At 41.6% G+C, this 11,522-nt stretch overlaps 1 protein-coding gene across 1 annotated transcript in view; it reads left to right on the forward strand.

The window, feature by feature from the left end:
* The window catches only part of SLC16A9 (solute carrier family 16 member 9), a 12,628-nt gene extending 2,516 nt beyond the window's left edge, over window positions 1–10,112 (forward strand). The window contains exons 2-5 of the mRNA XM_035892586.1: window positions 5,848–5,991; window positions 6,919–7,014; window positions 8,633–9,541; window positions 9,934–10,112. Coding sequence (XP_035748479.1) covers window positions 5,848–5,991; window positions 6,919–7,014; window positions 8,633–9,541; window positions 9,934–10,112 — 1,328 coding nt within the window. The remainder of the gene's footprint in view (window positions 1–5,847; window positions 5,992–6,918; window positions 7,015–8,632; window positions 9,542–9,933) is intronic.
* The last annotated feature ends 1,410 nt before the right edge of the window (window positions 10,113–11,522 follow it).

Genomic DNA, 11,522 nt, shown 5'->3' on the forward strand with positions numbered 1-11,522 from the left:
GAGACCTTGCTCCTGCTCTTATTTCTCCTCTTGCAGGTTCCAGTGCTATAGGCTAGGTGGGACCATTGTGTGCTGTAGCCTGTGTAAATTAGATGATCAGGGTAATTGAATTTTTCTAAATTAGCATGTTTTCATGTATGTGAAAAGATATTATCTGTAACTTAATAACGGAACAATCTGCCCAAACAAACTGATTTCAGCAGCATTATTGTGTGTGTGAATGCTAGTAACAGGGTAGCTTCACCCCAAAGCCTTTTGGTAGTCCCCTTGCCTTTCACTGTTCCTAACTTGACCCTTCTAGTATTTGTTGTTCTTTCCCTTCTCCTCCTTTATTTTGGTTTTCAGTCTCTGATCTAGTTATCCAAAGACATATTTTCAAGTATTGGTACTCTTAAGCAATCTGTGTTGCTCGCAGAAAGTATTGTAATCCTCATTTGGTTTAGAACATGTTTGTTTAGTGCATTCTCCCTCTCTTGCAGCTTTTCTCGGTAGTTAATTCCCTCCTTAAAAGTACGTAATCTTACGATACAAGTTGCTTAGTTTTCAGCTGATGGATAAAGTTATCTCTAAGTGGTATATTTTGAAGCGTCTCTGAATAAGTGTGTTGTGTGTCTAGAGACTGCAATCAAATTATATCTAAATTTTCTTTTAAGCCTGTACCTTGATACAGTCTTTTTGCCATCGATACAAGAGACTTCTGCTCTTCTAATTAAGGCTCTTTGAAAGAGTTATTAAGACTCTTCTGTGAGCCTTCTCCAACTTAACATCACCTTGCTGAATCTGTAGATGCCAGACTGGCAAAAAAAAGTCTGTTATGGTAGATTTTCAGCTACATACAGAAATAAGTTAGTATCCATGTTCTTAAGGAAGACTTTTTCTCATCGATAGCACTGGAAATCACATTAGCTAGCTTCTGTAACAGTGGATGGTAGGTCCAGTGACTTTGCTATATTAGTACTGCAATTTCACCAAACAGAAGAAAATGTCCTTATATGTATGCCAGCTGGCACAGAAAAAGGTTCTGTGTGTCTTCTCCCCTTCCCTCTGTGCATGTAGCCTTAAACATTTTTTCAAGTAGCTGATGCTGGTGAGTCCTTTCACATTTGCTGTATTGGTATCCTTTCTACAATGTTTACTTCTGACTTGCGTGAGCGCTAAACTTAGACTCGAGACATAGAAACCCAGTATAGCACCTTGTTTATTGAGATGAATTTCCTAGCCGCCGGGTGTTCGATTTCTGTCCTCTTGCTCACAGCACAGGCAGTGTTGCTAAGGCCAGCGTTCAGCCCTGAGCTGGACTGTTCAGCTCATCAGCTGGAAAAGGGAATGAGGACAAGGACCTGGTTGATCACTTCCTTGCGGGATGACTTGAGTTATAACTTTCTGTGAAAGAAAAGCATCGGTGTTATTGTACAGGGCAGCGGTGAGACCTCCTCTACGATATTGGGTGTCGTAACACCGGTCAGGCTATAGGGGATGCAGCACATGGCTCCATGGATGATGTAGGGCTTCTTGCATAGGAAGAAATTGAAAGCATTTAGCATGTTTGCCCTACTAAAACAGGCCAGAGGAGGATATTTATTATGTTGTTGAAGATCATGTGTTTCTCCTGCACCAAGTGATCCTAATTTTACATCCATTTCAACCCTGAACCCTTTGCAGCATCTACATATTTTTGTAAAAACCCCTCACGTATACATGGTCCCCACTGTAAACTATAGAGGCTATACGTAGTTTGTGGGGAGGGGAGAGGGTGTCCCAGAGATTCCTCTGAAGAGGAGCCCAGTTCATTTAATAACTTTATCAGCAAGGAGAAGTCCTTTCAACCAGTTGGGAGTGGGTTGCTGTCCAGTGTAAAAAGGCTTTTTCTGATCTGTATTCTTATCTGAAGTACAAACACTTGGAAAATATTTGTTATGACCGGGTTTTAGCAATGCATTTAATACATAAAAAATATTCTTGTGTTCTGTCCAGTGGATTTTACGTACAGTCCATGAGCATTGCTTCTACCCCACAGTTTCAACAGGCTCAGACAGATACCAACAAGTAGGGTGGATCAGGTTAATGCAGGCAACAAGAAAAAGAATCGTCTGGTTTGTTTAGCAAAAAAGCATCGTGCGTGTATGAGGTGAAGGGGGGGGACTCTTGAGATGGGCGAGTGGAGGAAGGGAATGTTTGCAGGATTTTTCTCTTCATGTGAGAAGTAAAAAAAGTGTTAGCTCTTGATGTCTGTTAAACAAAACTTCTTTTACTTGTCAGGAGGTCAGAAGATTGCAGTAGTTATAAAGTTCTTGTGTGAGCAGCAGATGGCTTGCTTTCACTTCTCAGGAAGTACCTGAGGGTAAAGTCTTTTATTCAAAACAATCTTAGTGTAAATCTCAGCGTACAAATAATTCCTCCTTGGAGTTCTTCCTCTTTCGTCTCTCTGCATGAAGATCTATTGGGAGACTCCCTCATCTTTCTGCTGCTGCTTCTCATTTTGCCTAGGGATCTTCTTGACTGCCCCCCTGCAGCGCCTGATAATTGTGTTGCTGGCTGACGAGCCTGACACGTTGTGTGCAGAAGAGCAGTGGCTGTTCCTGTGCTGGCTTTTAAGTCTTTCAGAACAATACGGTTTTCTTCCTAGAGGTAGCTGTCATTCTTACAAACTGGGCTGGCATCTTTTTTTGATAGAGTTTGGTCTAGTTTTACGATACATTGTTTGGAAGAAAAAAGCCCCAGAGATTCTGTTTGTAAAAGGGGTAAATATTTATCAATGTCTTCAAATACTATTCTGATACTAGTGCTAACCCCTGGAGTTGCTTGGCAAACCGATGCTTACTATTGAGGATTGCCACTGGGATTTTATTTTTATGTTGTTCACGTTACAGTGAGAAATACATTATCAGTGGAAGGATCTTTCTGAAAGAGAGTCAACTAAAAGAAAACCCTTATACTGCCTGAAGAGCTGTTTCCTATGTGGCTGTACGTAGACTCTCAGCATTCTTCAGAATGTCCTCTTTGAACAAAATCCACAGGGCAGGCGTTCACAGAGCAAGTCTCAGTCCCACTCTGGGAAAGCTGGATGTTTGACCAGAATTAACTGCCTTGAACCCATTGTGCTTGAATTACTTGTAGAGAATAACATGTTTGTGTACAGTGAACTCCTGTGCATGGTAATACCATGGTAATAACCAAAGGTACTGTGCCTGGTGGAAAAAAAAAAAGCCAGCTCTTTGGGAAACAGAGAAAGAAAAGGAATGCGAGGAGGCAGGGAAAAGAACAAAGATGCTGACTGTCAGGGGGGTTTTCTTTTGTGACTTTATTTTCTAGCAGTACAATGAGGAGAGTGTGAAAGTAGGGCCTAGGGCGAAAGGGAAGATGCAGTTGTTTTTCTTCTCATCCTGGAGACCTATAATAACTATTTTAATACTTATACTGGCACTCCTTATAAACAGGGTCATTGCTGAGCTGCCAGATCTCTTGCTGTGTGAGATGACACATTAATACTGAGCTTATTGGAGCAGGTTCTTCAGTTTTGTGCAGGTTGTTTTCCATGTCAGAGCAAAAAGATCTCTTTGTACTTTCTGTTCTCCTTTGGGATTATGTTTTGTAAGTGGGAGAAGCTGGAAGAGTATCTCCTTGGACCCTGTCAGAGATGCTTTTGATGGTGTTCCAGAGGAGAGTGGCCTTGTCAGATTATGAAGACATGTTTTTCAGCTCTGTGTCTCCCTTCTTCTGGCTCGGGGTCAGAGGGTCCAGCTTCACCTTGGATCCTCCAGTAGTGATCAGTGCAGTCTGTACCCATGCCACCACCCCAGGCTGGATGGACACCTTCTGAAAGTAGCTGTGTTGAAATATAGACAGCAGGTGGAAGGGAAATACTGCTTGTTTTAGCAAGGTAGCGGGTGAGAAATAAAGAATAGAAAGAGTGCAAATTCCTCTGCTTAATTGAATTATGTTATCACTACCTAATGTTCTTTTAGTGTAGAAGAATTTTTTATGTAATACAGATTCAATCCTTTGTTTATTTTTAAATCCCGTGGTTTTAGGAAACATACCAATCTTAATTTGCCAGTTCTAGTAATTAATTCTAAGAATCAGCAACGATCTAACACTCTCAGCTTTTGTTCTTGGCGGGTTACTCTGCCCAAGTTATTCTGGCCAGCTTTCATTCCCACAGCATGCTGACTCTTGAGAAGCGGCAAGCGCTTACATCTTCCTTTTCCATCATTTCCAAAATCCAAATAAGCCCCACTTCCCCAGAAGATTTTTCTTGATTTTTCCTTACCTCTGACTCTGCGTGGATAAGCCCCAATTCAGACTCGCTTCCCTTTACGTTCCCTAGGCAGATAGCTCTTACGTAGGGCAAAAGTTCTGACCTGCCTTGCCTTTGAGAATCGTTTCACCTGGTAACGAGTCTGTGCTCCTGCCTGCCAGAACTGCTTGTCCCATGGCCGGTAACCACACGAAAATCTTGCCTGCATTCCCAGCTGCTAGCTCCTGTCTGCAAACCCAGGCAAGCACCGTCCTCAGCTCCAACTGTTGTTCACCTCATATCACCTCCTTGGGCTCACCTCCCATCTGTGGGGAATCTCAGTTATGTGTGAGTCAGGGAGGACCAACCTTAACAAATGGCAGACTCCAAAGTTACGGCTTTTGCAGATTGTATTGACCATGGAGTGTCTTTCTGTCACTGCGAATGAGATACAAAGGTGGTGAGGTTGGGGATTTTTTTGTTGTTTTTTAAATAATGTCATATATCTGTGTATCTAACTTCTAGTCTCAGTTGCTGAGTTCAGGATCTTGAAGCTAATATATAAGTCTACGTATGAATGTTTGGAACTGCAGGGTTTCAGATGAGAAATTGTCTTCTGCAAGCCCAGTCCCTTGCTGGTTGCTTATTTATGCAAGGCACCAAGCTTGCACACTACTTTAGACTAAAAGGCATATTCCAGGTCACACGACTGAAAATAAATGCTTTTCTACAACTTCTGTGAGGAGAGAACTGGCTGAGTAGAGGCAGGGTACGAATGGTACCTGTACTTTGTTCTTGTTTTGAAGAACTAGCCAACCAAGAAATATTGGGGAGGTGAAGAGGGGGAGAAACCTCTTCTGAACTTCATGAATGCTGCTCTGGACATTCTCAATAAATGCTTTTTAGTTTCCATAGCTTTACAGTAGAAACCAGGATAGGTAGTAAATGGTTATTTGGCAGAACACTAACTAGCAGGTATCTAATTCCCTAGAAAATTAGGGAAGAGTGCTGTTTGTCTTTATCTGGTATATCAGCAGATATTTCCTCTATGTAAGCACCAGGTGGCATTCTTACCATGATTATGATCAGAAGTTAATATTTTCCATTTCAGTTTTATAAATCTCATCTTAGTAAATCTTAAATATCAATACAGATAATTGTCTTTTCTGAAACACAGTTTTTAGGCTCTGTCAAAAAAATACTTGCCTGGTTAAAGCCTGACTGATGGTCTAACTTCTTTTGGTACCTAAAGAGGAAGATTCTTTTCAGAACCTTTGTACAAGTCCTTAGGTGTGCAGTGACAGCGTTGCAGTCCAGTATGCATGTACATCCTGCGTTTGAAGAATGTTTTGCTCGCGCTCTCCCTCCCAACCTTGGTACCATTTCGTGGTCTTGATGTCAGTCTCTCCTTGAGCAAAAATCTGATCGTGTATGTTTTTATAACTGATACTTTTTAAAGAATCCTGTAAAAATGAGTATTCTGAATTGTTACTTAATATAATTATATATTTAAGTAATTATTGCAAGAAACATATCCATAGGCTGAGATTTTTAGCAGTTCTTACTGATGCTGGTATTTACTAGGAATGTTTTTCCTGCTTTTCCTCTAGGTCCTGTCTGCAGTATATGCGTGTCATCTTTTGGAGCAAGACCAGTAGCAATTTTCAGTGGCTTTATGGTGGCCGGGGGCCTCATGATGAGCAGTTTTGCACCTAACATATACTTTCTATATATTTCATATGGGATTGTTGTTGGTAAGGAACACCTCTCCTTCATCTGGAGACTTAATCTTTATTATTTTGAGTCTCAGTTTATGAATCTGAAATGGGAAACTGATTCACAGAGGCAGCAGTAGTCAGGGACTTGATTTATCAAGGAATGCTTTACTTTGGGGTGGGGAGGGGTGTTGCACAGGTAGACTGTTGCCATGTAGTGAAAGATAAAGGCAACGCATGTGTTCATCAGGGTTTGAAAACAATTTGCCCTCTGTTGACACAGTTCTTAGAGATGGAGAAGCTGAGGTTTTACCTAAGGGGTGGAATCAAGCAGGTCTTCTGCAGTCATGAAGTGCCAGTCCTAAAGGAATAACATCTCCTCAGGAATTTTGTCATGTACTCATTCTAATTTGGTAAATTAGGGATCATTAGGGAGCAATGTTATTCTCCACATAACTGGATTGCACCTAAAATGCTGTGCTAAAGGCCTGAAAGTCCTGTTCTCCTGGCAGGCAGTGGTGACCTGCCCCTCTGTGAGGCAGAGGGCTGCTGTGGGTGGTTTATCGAATTATCCGTGTCGGGAACCCAGGCGCCTCGCTGGCCAGCAGGGACCCAGCAGTGTGCCGGCTCGGGCACAGTGCCACGCGGACACAGCTCTGCTGGTTTTTGGGGCCAGCCGCTGGCCTGAAAGCCACATAACCCTTCCACGTAGCACAGAACCTGAGCTGGTGAACTCGTCAAAGCCAGCCTGCTCCACGCAGGTTCTGCAGCCAGGGACGGTCGGGGGAGAGGGAGGTGGGAGAGTACAGGCAACCTACCAGGCTTGTCAGCACGAGGCTGGTGCTGAGCCAGAGTTAAAAAGTACCTCTGTGCCCGGGGTACACTACTGTATTCTCTGGGGAATAAAAAAGGGCATTCATTTCCCAGAGTATGTTGCATGCTTTATTTCTAACTCTTTTCCTCCAGGGCTTGGATGTGGCCTTTTGTATACCGCAACAGTTACCATCACTTGCCACTATTTTGACAAACGCAGAGGCCTTGCACTTGGTCTGATTTCAACAGGTATGACTTTTAATTGTCATTCTCTCTGACTTTTCAACTCTGATATAGCTACCATTACCCTGGCAATAAACCCCAGGAGATATTTTTCTCAGTTACGTCCTGAAGTACCTAAGTCAAAACATAAGTAGCAATAAATAGATAAAATAGTAGCTACACTTGCAGGTGTGTGGTATGGGTTATCCACACAGATGAGAAAAGGATATTCACTAAAATGAAAGCAGACTCATGAATAGCTTGGGCTGTATCCTGTGAGTGATAAGAAAGGAAACTTTCCATAGAGCTCTCTTCACCTTCTTCTTTCTTATACAAGATCAGAGGTGAGAAGGCGATTAGAGATACAGAATATAAATGCTGGGTCACCATAACCTCACATGGGCTGTATCTTTAAAGGAGTAGCTGAAGTTTGGGCATACATTTTTAATATTTTTTCATTTCCAGTCTAAAAGGAGACTAAGTTCTGAAATCTTCCAAAAGCTCATCCCAGCTTTTTGTCCATGTCTGTTAAACAGATCCTGGAAAAACAAGCCTCTGATAATACAAAGAAAATGCTGTTAGTGAGGGGAGGCCTGGACAGAACAGTCAGTGTTGCGAGATATTAATGCCAGATCCACACCAGTAGAATAAAGGGGAACTTCTGCAGAAATGTTCCTTGGAATCATTTTCAGTGGCTTTTGTTGGGATTCCAGGTAGTTTGCTTTAAGGCCTGGTCTTCTTGAGCCCTGATTAATTTTAGTACCTGGAAGATAAAACAAGTCTGAATTTTAGAATTATTTTTTCCTGTGTTTAGCACTGAAGTAAATAAATGGCTTTAATATAATCTAGAGACAGGCTTCAGCAAATCATTTTCATTTAAAGCTTGTCTTTAAATTGACTTGAAAAAACAATGCTCTGCATTTGTGAGTGGACATCCATTGGTTACAGTGGATCCATGCTCACTTCAACTGAGAGCTTTTTCTTTAAATTTGTGGTATTGCATAAAATGCTTATGTTCATAGTAATTGCTTACTCTTCAGTGTTTTCTTCTAAATAGCCAAATTTCTCAAATGCATGTTTGGCCCTGCAGAGCTTCAGAAACGCCTTTGGAGTAAACTCACATCATGTAAGCCCCTCTCCTTAAACACCAAGCAGTCAAGGGCCGTTTCTGGGAGGGTTCTTGGTGAACCCCTGGTTTGTTCCTGCCTTAGAGGAGGAAGGTGGCAGCGAGGAGGAGAAAGGGGAAAATGTTGGTGTGTGAAATTCTCACTGTGCTAACTCAAAAGGGTACCTGAAAGGATACATGTATGTGAATGCATGGCAGAAGGGTGGCTTAATAGTTCTTTGATGTTTTTCATCAGCTATAGTATTGATCCTACTTGTTTCTAAAGTGTCTGCTAGTGTCAATTGTCATAGATTGTTCTGATATTTTGAAAGGCTTTTTATTTTGTGCATACTCAGTAAAGAAACTGTAAATTCAAGAGGGATGTTAACTTACCAGTTCATTAGACTGAGGAGAGAGGAGAACAAACGAGTTACCGTGCCTGTGGCAGTATATTTGTAGCTGCCGAAATGCAGAAGTTTGTTGGTGTTGAAGAATGTTCTTGGTTCTTCGGTTTAAACTGATCTTATGCTCCTTTTATAGGCTCAAGTGTTGGACTCTTTATATATGCAGCATTGCAAAGAGAGCTTATCGATCTATATGGACTGGATGGTTGTCTGCTAATAGTTGGTGCACTGTCTCTAAATATATTAGCATGCGGCAGCCTGATGAGACCACTGGAGTCATCTGATTCCCCTCCACCAGAAAAAACCTGTGTAGACAAAGTCCCAGATCAATATTTTGTTTACCATGAAAAAGAAAAGACTGTTGAAGAAAACATAAGCATCCTTGAAAAGGGCTACGTTGATGAAAAATGTGCGAACAATATGCCTGATTACAAACAGGATAGCATTTTAAATAAGAATGTACTAAGCCCGATAAATGTAAATGAGAAAGACACTTATAAAAAGAAAGTTGTAGAACAGACAAACTTCTGCAAGCAACTCGCCAAACGGAAGTGGCAGCTCTATTTGAACTACTGGGAGGAAACGGTTGTTCTTTTTAAGAACAAAGTATTTTCAGCTCTCTTTGTTGCCATCTTGCTTTTCGATATCGGTGGATTTCCTCCTTCTTTGCTCATGGAAGATGTAGCAAGAAGTGCAAACATTAATGAAGATGACTATCATATGCCCCTTATTTCCATTATAGGCATTATGACCGCTGTTGGCAAACTTACTTTAGGAATACTGGCAGATTTTAAGTGGGTTAACACTTTATATCTATACGTAACTACCTTACTAATGACAGGAGTGGCCTTGTTTGCAATTCCATTTGCCAAAAGTTACCTTACATTAGCGATGCTTTCTGGGATTTTGGGTTTTCTGACTGGGAACTGGTCGATATTTCCATATGTAACAACGAAGACTGTGGGAATTGAGAAACTAACTCATGCATATGGGATATTGATGTTCTTTGCTGGACTTGGAAATAGCCTCGGACCACCGATTGTAGGTAAGGTCAAGGTAGATACTATAAAATGAACATGAGCTTGTCAGGACCAGACAGAATTAATTTGCATGCGAGTAGTTCTAGTTGGTCCTAATAACAATGGAAAGATGAAATCAAAATCTTCAACAAAAACTAAAGCCTGTTTTGCTTGAACTGGCCAAGCTGATTGTGGTCTGGTTTTGGCTTTGATGAAAAGCACATTTCATGTCTAAATGGTCAAGCTGCATTTTAGATTTGGTCTTTTTTTTTGGTTTTGTTTTGGTTTTTTTTTTCCCCATGATGTTTCTCTAATTTACAGCGCTGTATTACTCCTCACTGATGCAATTCTCTCTTATTTCCTCAGGTTGGTTTTACGACTGGACGCAGGAGTACTTCTCTCTTATTTCCACCCTCAGGTTGGTTTTACGACTGGACGCAGGAGTATGACACTGCATTCTATTTCAGTGGCTTTTGTGTCTTACTGGGTGGATTTCTTCTGCTGTTGGCAGCCTTACCCTGCTGGAATGCCTGTACCAGTCAGAGCTCAAAGCTGCCTCCAAACACTTACTCCTACAAAGTTGCATCTAGCGCTTAGGTGACAACTGGAAAACACTTTGCGCTTTTTTTATATCATATAGCAAAGTATTTTAGTAATTTTCCACTTATTTATGAAGCCCCCAAATCCTCTTCCACTAGAAAAATTCCATTGTTGCTTGTTGTTCAGTTCCTTTTTCTTCTTTTATTTCTTTTTTATTTTATTTTTAAGAACAGTCTTATTTTGTCTACTATGCACTGTGTTTTCAGCCTTTGTCTGCTGTAATTTCCTTTCACCCTGTAAGGGGTATATTCTGCTGTATTATCAGCTGTACTTTTTTTTTTTTTAAGGGGGGATGGTGTGGAGGGGTGAAAACTTTGAAGCAAAAATGAAGGCCTGTTCCTTGTGGAGAAGGGTGGCATTTTTGTCACCTTTTATAGGTCTCCGAGTTGCACAATCAGACTTTACAAAACAAAAATTTGCCTTATTAGAATGTAATACTGTGGCAAGGTGCTTATAACATCATGCTTAGATTAACTGTCTTTTTGAAGTTCCTCCAATTTACAATGAAGTGCCAATTGGGGGAGGGAGGAGAGGGGGAACAAAACCAACCTTGTGTTGCGTAATCGAAGTGAATTTTATGATGAAAGTAAAGATTCTTACTACCACTGCAACTAAGAACTATGTTTATAAATATTGCACATTTTGTGAAGTCTGTTTATAAAACTGTTGAACCAAAACATTTTAAACCAAGGAATAAATATGATTGTTGAAACCATGAAAGGAAATGCCGACTTGGTTATGCAAGTTCATAATCTTTAGATTGGAGTTGGAGACGTGCTCACAGAAGCCCACAGGTGAGTGTTTCTAAGTCGCCCTTGGTCTGGCAGTACTGGGGGCATCTCTTGTTGCATGACTACAGTTTAGTAGGTTGAACCTGCTGCGGAGAGCTTAGTAGTAGAGCTTCCAACAAGGTAGACCTGATGAAAAAAGGAAAAATGCGACAGCAATGTCATCTTTGTCATTTTTGGAATGGACATAGCAAGAAGAAAAGTTAGTAACAGGGAGCAAGAAAAACCATGGGGGCGGGATAACAGAAGAGGTATGGGGGAAGCTGAGGCGGAAAGAGTTGCCACACTCGAACACCAAAGAGGCCAATGAAGAGAGCGCCCCTGAAACCCGCTGCCCGGATACTCTCTAGCTGCAGGCTAGCTCTGTGCGTGTTGGCTTTTTGATTTTGTTTAACCCAAGGCCCAAGGCTGGTGTGACTCCGGGGGATGCTGTGTAAGGGTCAAGTCTTTCCTGAGCCAGTGTGCTGGTTTGAGCTAGGACAGAGTTAATTTTCTTCACAGTAGCCAGCATGGGGCTATGGTTTGGATTTGTGCTGGGAACAGGGTTGATAACCCGGGGATGGTTTCCTTGCTGCTGAGCAGGGCTGACACAGAGCCAGGGCCTTTGGTGCTCCTCCCT

This window comes from Egretta garzetta, unplaced genomic scaffold (genome assembly GCF_000687185.1).
Source record: "Egretta garzetta isolate BGI_Z169 unplaced genomic scaffold, ASM68718v1 scaffold204, whole genome shotgun sequence".
Taxonomy (NCBI): domain Eukaryota; kingdom Metazoa; phylum Chordata; class Aves; order Pelecaniformes; family Ardeidae; genus Egretta; species Egretta garzetta.